The sequence below is a fragment of the Peromyscus maniculatus genome, chromosome 3 (assembly GCF_049852395.1).
Source record: "Peromyscus maniculatus bairdii isolate BWxNUB_F1_BW_parent chromosome 3, HU_Pman_BW_mat_3.1, whole genome shotgun sequence".
Classification (NCBI taxonomy): Eukaryota; Metazoa; Chordata; class Mammalia; order Rodentia; family Cricetidae; genus Peromyscus; species Peromyscus maniculatus.
Genome location: NC_134854.1, coordinates 23,879,331 through 23,895,964, shown reverse-complemented (window position 1 = coordinate 23,895,964; position 16,634 = coordinate 23,879,331). Strand labels below are relative to the sequence as shown.

The 16,634-nt window shown below is 41.7% G+C and overlaps 1 protein-coding gene across 3 annotated transcripts in view; it reads right to left on the bottom strand.

The window, feature by feature from the left end:
• The window catches only part of Lrrd1 (leucine rich repeats and death domain containing 1), a 29,021-nt gene extending 19,634 nt beyond the window's left edge, over nucleotides 1-9,387 (bottom strand). Inside the window, exons 1-2 of one of the 3 annotated variants that reach the window (XM_076566248.1) lie at nucleotides 9,030-9,387; nucleotides 1,035-3,016 (exon numbers count right to left, since the gene is read on the bottom strand). In XM_076566248.1, coding sequence (XP_076422363.1) covers nucleotides 1,035-2,942 — 1,908 coding nt within the window. In that variant the 5' untranslated portion in view covers nucleotides 2,943-3,016; nucleotides 9,030-9,387. The remainder of the gene's footprint in view (nucleotides 1-1,034; nucleotides 3,017-9,029) is intronic. The other 2 variants (XM_006991219.4, XM_042272751.2) reach the window with 2 other exon arrangements.
• Nucleotides 9,388-16,634: the final 7,247 nt, after the last annotated feature.

The following is a 16,634-nucleotide window of genomic DNA, read 5'->3' as shown; positions in this document are numbered from 1 at the left end:
TGATCACTGTGAGTTCAAGGCCAAGCTGGTCTATGAAGCAAGTTCCAGGGCTGCCAAGGCTTCACACTGAGACCTTGTCTAAAAAAAAAAAAAAAAAAAAAAAAAAAAAAAAAAAAAAAAAAACACAAAAAAAAACCAAACGAAAAACAGAGCAAAATTGAAGAAGACACCTTTGGCTTCTGAGTGCACCTACATACACCCACATGCATCCATGGACACACCTACAGGAATGCATACATATACAACATACATACAATTTTGAAAATCTCCCAGTGGACTAAATAGAAAGGAATCTACAAAATCACCTGCTGTTTCACATTGCATTTGAATGGGATGTCCTGTAAAGCTTTTGTGTAGAGAGGTATGTCTCTAAGCCATGTTTTCAAACATAGAGCATTTCACCTGTTTAAAATACACATAAAAGCACTTGCATGTAGTCTTAGTTAGGGTGATTATTGCTGTGATAAAAGGATTTCCTTCTCTCACAGTTCCGATAGTTCATTATCTAAAGCTGTGAGGGCAGGAACTCACACAGGGCAGGAACCTGGAGGCAGGAGCTGATTTAGAGGCCATGGAGGGTTGCTGCTTACTGTCTTGTTCCCCATGGCTTGCTCAGCCTGCTTTTTTTTTTACAGAAACCAGGACCACCCACAGTGGGCTGGGCTCCCCCTTTGATCATTTTTTTTTTTTTTTTTTTTTTTTTGGTTTTTTCGAGACAGGGTTTCTCTGTGTAGCTTTGCGCCTTTCCTGGAGCTCACTTGGTAGCCCAGGCTGGCCTCGAACTCACAGAGATCCGCCTGGCTCTGCCTCCCGAGTGCTGGGATTAAAGGCGTGCGCCACCACGCCCGGCTCTTTGATCATTTTTTAAGAAAATGCCTTACAGCTGGATCTTATGGATGCATTTTCTCAATTGAGGCTCCTTCCTCTGATGACTCTAGCATGTGTGAAGTTAACATAAAACTAGCTAGGACACATGTACAACGTGCCTCAGATTGAGATTCCTCTAGTCTCCATGCCCCAAAGAGCACTCTTACCTTTTTTCCGCTTGTCTGACTTATATTCAGCTCCTCCAGTGTTGGAAGTTGGCACACTTCAAGAGGGAAATGTATGAACTGATTGCTTGATAAGTTTAATTTCTGGATCCCTTTTAGCTTAGATATTTCTGAAGTTATTTTCTGTAACTGATTTTCTGAAATATCAAGTATTTGCAAGTTTTTTAAAGCACACAGTTCCTTTGGGAAAATTGCAAACTTATTACCAGCCAGAATGAGCACATGGAGTGATACCATAGCAGAGATACAGGGAGGAATTGTCTTTATTTGGTTTCTACCAAGATCCAGGTATTCAAGATTTGTGAGGGAACATAAGTATTCTGAAAATATGGGGAGTTTGTTTCTATTCAACTCTAAATGAAGCAGCTGCTTACTGAAAGATATATCCATAGGGATTTCCGAAATATAATTTCCATTAAAACTCAAGTAGTCAAGTGACGGTAATGCACACAACCCCACTGGGAAATACATTATATTGTTATAATTTAATTCAACTCTGGTTATTTTTCTGCAGTTTTTTATTTCAATCGGAACATGTGTGATTTGATTGCCTGAAAACTCCAGGCTGTCTATATTACTAAGATGCGAGATTTCTTCAGCCATTTTTATCATTTTATTTCTGTTTACATGGAGTAGTCTCAAATTTTTAAGCCTGTGGATTTTTCTAGGAAGCTCTTCTATGTTATTATCACTGAGACTAAGACATTCCAACATTACACAGTGGGAAATTTTCTTTGGTATGTTTGTCAATAAGTTTTTATCAAGGTTAAGAAGTCTGAGTTCTCTGAAATTCTCAATTTTAGGCGAAATAGCTTCCAACATATTGTCAGCTAGCTGAAGTTCTTTTATTTTGGGCAACTGAAAAATTTCCACAGACAAAAAAGTAAGTTTATTATGATCCATTAAAAGTTGTTCTAAGTTTTTCAGCTCCCTAACTTCTTTAGGCAAACTGCCTATCATGTTTCCAGTAAGGTTTAGTGAAATTAATTTTGGAAGGAAGCATAGGGATTTAGAAAATATTGATAATTGGTTATATTCCAGATTAAGAATTTGCAAGTTTTTCAAACTAGACAGAGACTCTGGTATATGTGTTAACTTATTTTTACCCAAACTTAATGTTTCCAAATTTTCAAGATTTTCCAAGCCAGAAGAGGGTAAATCCTCAATACAATTACTATTAAGAAAGAGTTGTCTCATATTCCCAAGTTGTAATAGTTCTTTAGGTATGTATGATATCTGGTTGTAACTGGCATTTAGTATCCTTAAATTGTGAAGCAACTGAATTTCCAGGGGAATTGATGGCAGTCCATTTTCTTGCAGGGACAGAATCTCAAGTCCTAGCAGATCCCCTGGATCTGCCCCTTGGAAAGTTTTTATTTGATTCTTATCTAAATATAGATATTTTACATATTGGACTCTTAAAAGATCCACAGGGAATTCTTGTAAATCCTTGGCCTCAAGATTAACTGTAAAGTTATCTTCCTCTGAGTCCAATTCTTCCTCACTTTCTTCAGAGGCTTGTGGACTAACTTTGTCTTCAGATGGGAATATGGCTTGTACATAGTCTTCAGTTTCTACCATCTCTGATGACACAGAGCCCTGTGGTGATTCTGGTTTTGACAGTGGGGTGACATCGTCTATGCTGGTATCAGAAAATGGAATTGTTTTCTTTTTCTCTTCATCTCTGTTAAGCAGGCTTGAAGAGGAAGCTGTTGGCTGTTCTAGGCCCTTTAAAGGATTTTCTTCATAAATCTGATTGGATTCTCTCCTTCCCAAGTACGGAAAAGATTCATCTAAGGACTCTGATGTTTCTTCAATAAATCCAGGCTCCTCCATTGACTCGAATCTAGAGACTCCTCCAGGCTCCAAGTTATTCTCACCTTCAGACATTGTCTTGACTGGCAGCTCTTCCACCAACTTCAAGACTATAACTCTACTTTTTTATGTGCTTTTTTCCTATGAACCTACAAGACAGATGTTGATATTAAAATAAGCGTAATAAAGATGTTGAAATTACACATGCGAGGCTAACTGTGTATCTTCACCTCTCCCTCAGCCTCTCCAAATCCAGTCCCCCAGTTTCATCCCCTGCTCTGTTCTGCAGACCACCAGCTGTGGCCACCTTCCACCGCCCCCCCCACACCCACCCCTGTACACACTTCCCCTCCTAGCCCCCCACCCTGGCTCCCATCTTCAGTGGACCACACAGATCTTCCCCACCTAAGTCCCCTTCTCCCACTCATTGCTTTGTCCCCAGACTCCAACTCCTGCAGGCTTTCCCTAGGAACTCACAGGCCACTCTGAGCAGGGAAGCAAGCAGGCAGGCTAACTGCAGATCTCCACCTCTCCCTCCATGCTTCCAAGTCCAGTCCCCATTCTCATGCCCAGCTCTGCAGCAAACCTTCTGATGTGGCACCCTCTCACTCTCTGCACCCATTCCCAGGGGGCTAAGCAGATCCTGGAGCAAGACCCTGCTTTCCTCCCTCCTCTGGATACCCCCAGGACCACCCAGCCAATCCCCATTCTGAAGTGTCAGTTCAAAATACCCAGAAACACATTTTACCTGCCAGGATCCCAGAAAAATTTCCTACTAGGCAACACACACAGTGAAAACCTGTCTTGAAATTTTTCCTTTGGGATTGATTAGAATCAAAGAGTGAGTGACCTCACCAGTTCTACTGTTTAATACTGCACTGAGATCTTCCTTCCTTCCTCCCTCCCTCCCTCCCTCCCTTCCTTCCTTCCTTCCTTCCTTCCTTCCTTCCTTCCTTCCTGTCTCTCTCTCTCCCTCCATCCCCCCTCTGCCCTCTCTTTCTTTCTTTTTCTTTCTTTCTTTCTTTCTTTCTTTCTTTCTTTCTTTCTTTCTTTCTTTCTTTCTTTCTTTCTTTCTTTTTCTTTCTTTCTCCTCTCTCTCCTCTCCTCCTCCTCCTCCTCCTCCTCCTCCTCCTCCTCCTCCTCCTCCTTCTTCTTCTTCTCTCTCTCTCTCTCTCTCTCTCTCTCTCTCTCTCTCTCTCTCTCTCTCTCTCTGACAGCTGCTCACTATGCAGCCCTGGCTGATCTAGAACACACTATGCAGATTAGGCTGTCCTCAAACTTAGAGAGATCTGCCTGCTTCTGCTCTTGAGTACTGAAATTAAAGTCATGTGCCATCATGCCCAGCTTTTGTGGGGGACAGAGAGTCTAAATTAGATATTAGGCTAGCATACATATTAGTGAGATTTATTACAGCATTTTCACATATTTGTTCATTTTTTGAGATAGAGTCTCATGTATCCTAGGCTGTCCTTGAACTATGTAGCTCAGAATACCCTTGTACTTCTGATCCTCCTGTCTCCACCTCCTGAGTGCTTGGATTCTAGGCATGAGCTACCATGTCTGATTTATACGGTGCTAGGGATTGATCCCAAGGACTTTGTGCATGCTAGGCAAGCTGCTCTACTGAGCTACACTGCCAGCTCCACATACTTTGTTCTTATTCATGTCCTTACCCCCTCTTTTCACCCCCTTTCATAGTCTCTCCCCCACCCTCACCTATCTGACCCCCTCCTCTGCTCTCATGCTATGTGTATTCCAATATCTCCCCTCCTGCTTTTCCCCCTCCCCAACCCTTAAATTCTCTCCTTCTCCTCTGTGGTTGTCTTTCTAGTTTCATAACCTGCACTTATACACACATATTACACATACATGCAGATTAAAATCAATAATCCACATATGATTCTGGATTATATCACAGAACTTAATGATTTGCTATTACATCCATTTCTTGAAAATGTTATGACTTCATTAGTCTTTATGGTGGAATGAAAGCTCATTGTGTATATGAATCATTTTCTTTATCTATTTATCTCTTGATGGACATTTAAACTGGTTCCATTTCTTAGCTATATGAACAGTGTAACAATAAACATGGATATCCAAGTACATCTGTGTAGGAGTTAGGAGTCCACTGGGTGCTTCTCCTGAGAATTCTTCATTGGTTGATTGGCATGTTTATTGACTGGAATATTTGTGTGTGGTGGGGGGAGGCTGATGCTTAATTTTTGCAGTTCTTTACATATTCTAGTTACCAACTTTCTGTCTATATATAAAGTTGGTGTCTTACTTAAGGTTTCTACTGCTGTGAAGAGACACCATGACCATAGCAACTTGTATAAAGGAAAACATTTAATTGAGGTGGCAGCTTATAGTTTCAGAGGTTCAGTCCATTGTCATCATGGGAGGGAGTGTGGCCTCTGGGAGTATGACAGCATGTAGGCAGACATGGTACTAGAGAATTCTATAGCTTGGTCCAAAGGCAAAAGGAAGTGAACTGAGACACTGTGTACTATCTTGAGCATATATGAGACCTCGAAGCCCGCCTCCACAGTGACACACTTCCTCCAACAAGACTACAACTACTCCATCGAGGCTACACCTCCTAATAGTCCCACTCCCTTTGGAGACCATCTTCTTTCAAGCCACCACAGTTGGTATTTTCTCTTCATTATGGTTATTGTTTCCTTTGCTATGCAGGAACTTTTAACCATAACCAATTACTCTGATGAATATAGACACAACAATTCTCAATAAAATACTTAAAAACTAAATTCAAGAACACATCAAGAAGATGTGTCATGACCAAGTTGATTTTGTCCCAGAGAGGCAAGGTTGGTTCAGCAGATACAAATATAAATCAACAAATGTGATAAAACATATGAACAGATTTGAGGATAGATATTTACATGATCATCTCAATAGATCCCAAAAAGGCATGTGACAAAGTTCAGTGTCCTGTCATAATAAAGAAAAATCCTAAAGAAACTGAGAATATTAGTTGCTTTTCTTGTTGCTGTGACAAGAGCAACCTAAGTGGGGAAGGATCTGTTTTGCCTTTGAATCTCAGGACGTAGAGTCCAGCATGGCAGAGGAGGTGAGGACAGCATGAGCAGGGGGCAGCTGCTTCCCCTGCATCCACAGTGAGAGTGACGAGTGAACAAGAAGTGAGGCTAAGATAGAAAAACTCAGGGCCCAGCCTCCATTACACATATCCTCCACCAAGGCTCCACCCCCTAAAGGTTCCACAACCTTCCCAAACAGTACTACCAGCTGGGGACCAAGTGTTCAAACACACGAGCTTAAGGGCGACATTCCACATTCACACTACAACAAAAGGAACTTAGTTAAACTTAATGAAAGGTTGTGTGTGGAGACATATAAAACTCATAGTTAACATATATGAAGTTGGGAAACACTACATGTGTTTCCTCTTTTAATATGATACTTGAAGTGTTATGATGAGTAACAATAGAGAAAGGAATAAAAGGTGTACCCTTTGTCCTAGCCAAGATTTCTATTGTTGGAGGCAAAAGATTTCTATTTCTGGGATGAAATACCAGAAGAAACTTGGGGAAAAAAGGGTTCACTTACTTCCATATCACTGTTCATTGAAGGAAGTCAGGACAGGAACTCATGCAGGGGAGGAACCTGGAGGCAGGAGCTGATGCAGAGGCCATGGAGGGGTGCTGCTTACTGGCTTGCTCCCCATGGCTGCTCAGCCTGCTTTCTTATAAAGACCCCAGGACTTCCAGCCAGGGATGGCACCACCCACAATGGGCTGGGTGCTTCCCCATTAATTACTAATTAAGAGAATTCCCTACAGGTTTGCCTGCATCTGGATCTTATGGAGTCATATTCTCAATTGAGGTGCTCTCCTCTCCAGTGACTATAGCTTGTGTCAAATTGAAATAAAACTAGCTAACACACCATTTGTAAGAAAAGAGTTCAATTAGCCCTGTTTACAAAATATATAATTGAAGACTTAAAAGACCCTAAAGACACCAGAAAAATCAGTAAATTCTCTGGATCTCTATAATGAGCTTGCTATGTAATAAAACAGAAACAATCAATTCATAATAACTTCAAAAAGTAAAGTAAATGCCAGGAGTAATGCTAACCAAGGAAGGGAAAGACCTCAACAATGTCTTATCTATCTATCTATCTATCTATCTATCTATCTATCTACCTACCTATATCTATTTTTTGTAGCCCAGGATGACTTTGGATTTATAGAAATATACCAACATATATGACTGTATTTTGCAGTTTTTTTAATTGAGAAAAAAATTTGCAGGGTTTCAACCTCACACATATTAGGCAAGCAATCTACCACTGAGCTACATGCCCAGGCTTCAAAAATTATTAATGCTATGACCTTCAGAAGACTGAGCTCCACAGAATGCCATAGTCACCCAATAGTACTGGTTTCCTAAAAGATAAAATTTAATAACTCATAGTCATGACATATTGCATGGGTGGTGGTGATATGGGAAATTAAATAAATATTTTTAAATTAAAAAAAACTTTTCCTTTCTTTTCTTTTCCTTTTTGGTAACAGGATTCCACAGAATAAAGAGGATCCACTCAAACTGGTAACTTGAGGAAAACCGAACTGAATGATGGTTTATAGAAGTGAGGCCAAAGAGCAGGTAGACCACAAATTCTAAAATCAGTCATGTTTGTTTTTAAGTTATCTAATCCATGCAGATGTTGTATAGTGGATGCTGTAAGGTAAGGATTTGTTTTCTCATCTGCCTAGACTTCCAGGATGGATCATCAGGCCCCACCTTAATCTGAACTGGGTGCTAGATTTCCAGGATGGATCATCAGGCCCCGCCTTAATCTGAACTGGGTGCTAGATTTCCAGGATGGATCATCAGGCCCTGCCTTAATCTGAACCGTTTAAAAGTGTTCAGCTCACGGTATTTGGTACATTTACATTGTAAAACACAAGAGCATTTTTAGAAGACGCAAAACCTTCTTAAAAACAAGGACTGCAGTATCTCAGTGTGAGGCTAAGTGAGCTGGAGATCAAAGCTTCTCTTATACTGACCTAATTAGGTCATGTGCCCAAACCTGAACCAATGACTGTGGCCGGGAACCGGAACAAGGCTGATTTTAGGTCGTGCTATGTGCTTCAGCCTATGCCTGAGGTAGCATCCTCTTGGGGTATCACAAATGCTAGACTCTGTTGTATAGAGCAGCGGTTCTCAGCCTCCCAAATGCTGTGACCCTTTAATACAACCGTCAGGTTGTGGTGACCCCCAACCACAAAGTCACTCTATTTGCTCCTTCATAACTATAATTTTGCTACTGTTATGAACTGTAATGTAAATATCTGTGTTTTCCGATGGTCTCAACCCACAGGTTAAGAACCACTGGCATAGAGGGACAGGCCACCCCACAGGAAAAGCAGATGCTGGAAAAGCAGAGAAGATGTCTTCCACAGCTTCTTGGAGGTGACAATTGGTAATCTCACTCATGCCTTTTCCCCCCAGGGAGTGAGGACGACACCGAGAGCTTAATATACGGTATCATTTTCCAGTAAGGTAAACACTCTCAGCATGTAGCTATTCCAATGGAAATTAAGTAAAATACAAGTCAACTCTAGTCACAGCCAAATTTCAGGTGTTCAGTAGCCACACGTGGCTAGTGACTACCTTATTGAGTAGTGTACTGTTAACATTTCCATTATGGCAGTGAACCAGGTTATTTGAAACAAGTACCTAAAAAGAATCATTTCTTTTTAATGACTGAAAAGTATTCAGTTGAAGGAGTTGCCATCAATTACCCAGGGACATGGCTTGGCTGGGAAAGGCGTTTGCTGCCAAGCCTGACAACCCGAGTTCGATGCCTGGGACCCACCCGGAGGAAGGAGAAGGCTGAAGATGGTTTCCACAATTTGCCCTCTGACCTCTACACGTGAGTCCCCCTCCCCTTGTGCACCTCCCTCTCAGCACATGTACCCTCCTCCACAAATGTTGTAAAAGCTGAAATATACAGCTAAATAAAACTCTAAAAATGCATTTGAGAAAATCTCCGTTCTCTTGAGCATTAAGTCCCATTTAAAAACACACTGCCAATTAAATTAGATAAGCAAAACCAAATCCAAATCGTTTGAACAAGTATTAGTAAAGCTGAAGATACAAGGTAATTTGTTACCTATCTGAAAGATGTGGACATTCAGGTCACCACAGGACTTTTTCACAGAAAGTGACGTCAACAAATTGCTTCCACGGGTGTGGGAAGAAGAGCACTGAGCAGCGGCGGCTAAAGCCGCGTGGGACAGAATGCAAACACTAGAAGCCGCAGGCTGGGAGCGGGAAGGGAGGGGGACGTTCAGGGCTGCAGGTGCTGCGGACATGGAGGCTGGAACCGAACCTGGCCTTGGCCTGGCAGTCCTAGACAAGTGCCGCGGAGCCTGGCCTGCGGCGGCCCGTGGTTGGCAGGGGGCGCGCGTGGCGAATGTCTGATTGTGGCGACGGGGGCAGCGCAGACTCAGCGAGTCCCGCCTCCCTCCGGCGTTTGTGAGCTGGCATGGTACGCGGGTACCAGAGTAGTGGGTGGACCCTGCTGACAGCTCCTGGCGACCTCCTCCGCCGGGCGGGTCTGTTTGCTGATTGTCCTCCTTGGGAGAGCTTGCGGCCTGTCACTAGTGATCTGATTTAGGTGGTCTGAACTGAGCGGTGGGACAGCATATAACTTACCAAATAATTTTCTTTAACCAAACACTAAGTGGAATTTGGGCACTTACGCATTTCTGTTACATCTTTGTATTCTAAAAAAAAAAAAAAAAAAAAGTTTTCAAAGTTGTACAAACATTTCTGCTTCTTTTTAAAAATGTGTTTTAAATTTATGTATAGTTAGATTCTCTGTGGTCCATTCTGAATTTTGACACAGACTATTTCAACCATCAGAATGTTCTTTCCTTTCCTCAAATCCTTAACACTTCCCTTAAGGTTCCCATGTTGTCCCACATCCATCCTTAACATCTAGTACCTGCTAGGCTTTCTGCCCAGTACTTTTATCTTTCCCAGAATGTTCTCTAAAAGGAATGCTACACTGAGTCTGCCTTGTTCAGTTAGTGCATTTGAACTTCATCCATGTTGTTCAATTGTTTATTCCTTTTGGAGTAGTATTCCACTGTATGGATACACCTAAGTTTACTCATTCACCAACTGAAGGACATTTGGCCAGTTATGAGTAAATACAGTTCACAGTGAAAATGTCCCCATTGATAAAACCGAAAGAATAGGGTAGAGGGAGTATACTCCAATCGAATGGAAGCTATATATGACCCATAGTCAACACAATGCTCAATGGAGAAAAACTTGGGGCAATTCTATTAAAACCAGGGACAAGATGAGGCTGCCCACTCTCTGCTCCTATTAAAAGTGTCTGAGGTTCAAGATACAACAACGTGACAAGAGAAGGAAACAAAAGAGGTAAAATGGTAAACAAAGTCCAAGTATCTCTGTCTGCTGGTGATACAATACTACACATAAGAAATCCAAAAGCACCATCAGAAAACTCGGGCTGAGAGACACTTTCATCAAAGTGGAGTATACAAGAGTACCATCTAAAAATCCAGAGCCATTTTATATACCAATGGCACACTGAGAAAATCAAGGAATTGACAATAGTCACAAAAGGTTAAAAAAAAAAAAACAGAGATGAAAAGCCCTCCCATGCAAAGGGATCAGAATTAATACTGTGAAAGTGACCATTCCACTAAGAGTAATCTACAGAACCAATGCTATTCCAATCAGAATTCTCATGCCATTCTTCACAGAAACTGAAAACATAATCTTAACACTGATATCCAAGTACAAAAGACCACAGACATCCAAAGCAAAAATAATACCTGAGGCATCACACCTGGTGTCTGGTTATTGTTCCATTGCTGGGAAAAGCTACCATGATCGCGGCAACTTAAGAAAGAAAGCATTTAATTGGGGGCTTGCCTGCAGTTTCAGAGGGTGAGTCCATGACCATCACAGCAGGGAGCATGGCAGCAAGCAGGCAGATATGGCACTGGAGCCTTAGCTGAGAGCTTATGTCAGATCCATAAGCAGGAGGCAGGGAGAGAGGGAAGGAGAGAGAGAGGGAGGGAGAGGGGGGCTGGGCTTAACACACCTCCTCAAACAAGGCTAGACTTTCTTAATTCTTCCTAAACAGTTCTACCAACTGGGAACCAAACATTCAAATTTATGAGCCTATGGGGGCTGTTCTCATTCAAACTGTTGTGGAATATTGTTTAAGATGTGTTATATTGGTTTATGCTGTGGAATATTTTTTTAATGATGCAAAGATGTATTCCATTCCTTTATGTTGCATTTGTTTAACTCCGTAAAGTTGTGTTACTTTGCCTGTCTAAAACACCTGACGGTCTAATAAAGAGTTGAACATCCAATAACAAGGCAGGAGAAAGGATAGGAGGGGCTGGCAGGCAAGGTTGGCAGGCAGAGTGAATAAAAAGAAGGGAGGGAGAGGAAAGGAGGAGAGGAGGACTCCAGGGGCCAGCCACACAGCCACATAGCCACACAGCCAGACACAGAATAAGAAGGAAAGAAAAGATATATAGCAATAGAAAAAGGTAAAAGCCCAGAGGCAAAAGGTAGATAGCACAGTATAAGTTACAAAAGCTGGCCTGAAACAAGCCAAGCTAAGGCCAGGCATTTATAAGTAAGAAAAAGACTCCATGTGATTATTGGGAGCTGGGTGGCAGATCCCCAAAGAGGAGCAAAGAGTAAAGAGTGAAAAAAAAAAAAAAACTACACAAACCACATCTGGTTTCAAGTTATACTACAGAGCCACATTAATAAAAACAGCATGGTGCCAGGTGGTAGTGGGGCATACCTAGCACCCAGGAGGCAGAAGCAGAAGGATCTCTGAGTTCGAGGCCAGCCTGGTTTACAGAGTGAGTTCCAGGACAGCCAAGGCTACACAGAGAAACTTTGTCTTGAAACACCAAACAAAAAACAACAACAAAAAAAAATCAGCATGGTACTGGCATAAAAATGCATGTAAATCAGTGAAAGAGAAGACCCAGACATGAGTCACACTAAAACAGTCACCTGATTTTTTGACAAAGATGCCAAAAATACAAGTTGGAGAAAAGTCAGCATCTTTAACAAAAGGTGCTGGGGAAACTGGATGTCTACATGCGGAAGACTGCAACTACATCCCTATTTCTCACACTGCACACAAAACCAGTTCCAAATTGACCAAAGAACTCCATGTAAAATCTGAAACTACTAGAAGGAAAAGTAGGGAGTGTGTACAAGACGTGGGCCTAGATAAGGACTTTCCTAAGCGGGACTCTGGTTGCTCAGGAAATACGACCAAGGACACTGACTAGTGGACACTCAAGAAACTAAAAAGCCTTTGTGCAGCAAGGGAAACAGTCAACAGGCTACAGGATGGGGCAAGTCTTTGCTACCTATATACCCAACAGGGGTAAGAGCAAGGACACAGACAACCCAAGAAACAAAGCAAGTCCCAGTTAAAAATGAGCCACAGATCTGAACAGAGAGAGACTTCTCCAAAGAAATAGGTGTGGCTGCTAAACATTAAAAAAGTTCAACATCAGTAGGTGTATGAACATTTTTAGAATCCAAAATAGCCAAAAGTTATTGTTTTCCCTTTTCATGTGGACAATAATGTTATATGTGCTATTCAGCCAGGTTACCATTTGAGATGAACTTCATTGAATTTTAATATATACTGTATTCCAATGCACATTGATTGTGTATAAAACCTTGTATGTGACAATTAAAAAAATGAAAAAAGGTCTATATCATTAGTCATTAGGGAGATAAAAATTAAAACTACTTTGAGATTCCATCTCACTTCAGGCAGAATAGCTATCAAAAAGATATAGGAACAATTGTTCACTGATGGTAAGAGTGTAGACTGGTTCAGCCTCTAGAGAGATCAGTTCTTCAGAAAGCTAGATGTAGGATTTCCATATACACCAGCTGTACCGTTCCTGGGCACATTCCTCACAGGACTCTATATCCTTCTACAGAGATGTATGCTCATCCATGTTCATTGCTGCTCTATTCGAAATAGCCAGGAAATGGAATCAGTCCAACAGATATGGAAATGTGATCTATCTATCCTTCCGTCCATCCAGCCACCCATCCATTCACACACCCACATAATAGAGTTCTATTCATCTGTGAAAAAAAGTTAAATTATGAAAATTGCAGGTAAATGAACAGAATTGGAAAATTATACTGTGTGAAGTAACCCAAACCCGGAAGCACAAATGCCCTGTTCTCTCTCATTTGGGAATTCTAGCCTGAACTATGTTAACCTGGAATATGTGTAGAAGCCAGGAAACTAGAAAGGGGCCATTGAAAGGGGTGCCATCAGAAGAGGTGTTACAACAAGGTGATGGTGAAACAGAGAGAGGATGGACAGCTTTAAGCAGGGAAGAGGGTGGGAAGCAGGGCACATGGAGAGGGTTAACCAAACTAAAATATGTATAAAAAAGCCATATGGAAACCTATTTTGTAAGCCAGTTAAAATACATAAGTAAAATATGAGTTGTAAGAAGATGCCCTGCTTGGCTGGAAACTGCTTCTCCTAAAAGCCACTGGTTATTAACCACAAATGCTAGTGCCAGGTGTGATATCTCATTTGAACTATTGGGCGGGGGGGGGGGGGGGGCACTCCCCAAACAATGCACTCTTGCCATACTTCTTGGCTGTCCACCAGAACTTGATGGCAAGATCATATTAGTAAAGACAATACAAATTAGTTGCAAGACAGAGAGAAACCAATCTGGAAGCTTCCTTCTTGTTGGCTTGCTTTCATAAAGTGAGGTTATATACAGTCTGCAGGGGTAGAAAAGGATCAACGGACATTTCCAGCTGGGAACCTATGAACTGTAATACCAATCCACTAGTGGCAATGACTATTAATGGTGCAATAAACCATTCTGGTTGGATTTAAAACCTGCTCTGCAGGAAGGAATCCATGCCTAGTTCTGTAATCCAGTTAAAAATTCATGGCTGGCAAGGTGAGACTCTAGGGAGGGGTAACTTACTACTGTTGTTTACCCAAGTTGACAGGGTGTCAAACTGACTTCTGAACACCTATGTTTTAGATCAGTGACAGCTAATCTTGGTTGCCAACTTGACATACCCAGCAAGAGGGTGCCTCAATTAAAGAACAGCCTCCCTCAAAGTGGTCTGTGGGACATCTTCTTGATTGCTAATTTATGTGTGTGTGTGTGTGGGGGGGGAACTCACCGTAGGTAGCACCATCCCTAGGCAGGTGGGCTACATATAATAAAGTTAGATGAGCAAGCCAGAAAGCAGCATTCCTGCATGGTCTATGTTTCAGTTCCTGCTTCCAGGTTCCCGCAAGTTGAAATAAACCCTCTTCTCCCTAGTTGCTTTTGGTCAGTGTTTTATCACAACAGAGAAGCAAACTAGAATAATACCACTCTCAGCCTTAGAGAAGCTTGTTTTCACAATGAACAGTAATGAAGACGAGAGATTCTTGGCTGCTCAAGGTGCTGAGAAAAAGGGGCAGCTGAGCACTCAGACTGAAACAGGACATTTATACCACCACCTTTAAGGCTCAGGAATACCACAGAAGGAGCAGAAAGAACACACAAGTTGGAAGATAAGAACCACGGTAGCAAAATATGATCTGGGCATGGATGACACAGCACTGCCACCATGACCTTCTAGGAGCTCTGGCTGCCTGTATAAGATTCGATCTTTCCACAGCCAGTGATGGACTGGAGAAGTCAGGTGTCCAACCTTGCTGAACTATTTATTGGATACTGAAGGATCCTAGGGGAAGGGGAGTCATTATCTTCAGCTATGAGCTTGTTGGTGAGTCCATGTTCACAGGCAGTCTTGATTAAATTCAGTGGGTCACAAAACACAACAAAACCGTAAGTATGGGCAAGGGATCTGTAGGAAGGAGATTGGCAGGCATGAGAGAGAGCTAAGGGTGGTGGTGGTATTTAATACAGTGTATTAAATACATGTGAAACTGTGAAAGAGTAACTTGATATTTTTTAGAAAAGACGCTTATGTTCAATGCTGTGGAATTTGCAATTTGATTATGAATGGAATGAGAAATTCTACTGCATGGGCCTGTGAGGGCATTCACAGGAAGGGCTAACTGAGGTGAGAAGACCCTCCTCCATAGTGAACAGCCCACACACAGCAGTGTTTGCTTACTGGCCTTCACTTCCTGCTCGTTAGTAAATCTACCCTGCTGCTGCCAGTCCTGCAGCTGTGATCCTGCACTGATATCAGAACCCAGCTCCTCCAGCTCTCCGATGTGGACTAAAGACCAGCAGCGCCCTGGCAGACCTCTAGGCTTTCATCACTATTTTTGGGCTGCTGAGGGATCCAACTTCACAGACTAAGCAGCTACTGGGGTTTCAGCCTCTCAGTATGCTCACAGTCACTGGTGGACTACACAGTTCTTACTGCATAAACTAATCTATAAATCCTTTGTAATTTACATACTACAATTTACATACTCATTATTATCATTCTGGTTCTGGAGAATCCTGACTTATAATATACAAATCATGAACTTTATTAGTACTAACACATAGTGATTAGACTGACAAGATAAACTTGGCATTGGTGTGGCAGAGAGGCTGTGTAGAGCCTGCCTGTATCAGGCTATCAGCTAAGGAAACAAAGGCAGGGCATTCAAGTCTGGGGCCTGCAGTAAAGCATGAAGAGAATGGAAAAGGACTCATGAGACATTAGACTGCACGCGATCAACAGAACGTACACAGTAAGGAAGGAGAAAAAGGTTAAAGCTACTCCAAGACTTCAAAACTATGTAAATGACTTAGTCTAACAATGCCATTAACCAATTAACAGTGGAAGAGTAAGAACGAGGGGACAAACTCTGCCTCCAGGTATGATGAACACAAAATTGCACACAGGCTGTGGAACTATAGTAACAGGAACTTAGAATTAAGATTGAGAATTCAGAGAGACTGACACTCAAGTTTTCGGTCTGGGATTCAAGAGCATACTTGCCAACAGTCAAGTATAAAATGGTTGAAACTATCCAGGGAACTATTTATACAGAATCAAAAGTACACCGCACAGAACAAAAGGCTTTCTTGTGAATCTCACTGAACTACATAATCAATCTTAATTCTAACAAGGCTTACTTACACACAGCATCATTTAGAATAAAGAGTTAATGTGGAGTAGAAAATGACATATCAAAATGATCTGCAACCTGTAGGACAATTTCATGACCAATGCATGTCTGAACACTCTGCTCTATTGGGTTGGGAAGACTATAATACCTAGCACATTAAAGAGCATATTCATCAAGTTTACTGCTCATTTGTGGCACTAATATGGGGATATAGTGTCAATCAGTGAAACAATCAGACATGTGGTATTGCCCTTATAATGCAAAGGCATTAATATAAGGTATTAAGTCAAGACACAAAAATACAGCATATATTTAACAAGTCCAACTACTGACATCTAGAAATTATTACATTGAGTAAGTGTATATATGTGTGCTTGCATGACAGCCAGTGGTCTAATTTATCAATATAAAGTCCTTATTAGATGTGATATTTAAAAAATGATTCCCAAACCACTGTCTGGAATCATCAGTGTTAAAACACCCAAGCCTGATGCAAGAAGTTCAGGCACACCACCTGGAGGGAAGCGATCTCATGTTAGATCACATAATGAAAACCCCCGAGACATGCCCATAGACTACAGAAGAAATGCTTTAAGTAAGAGA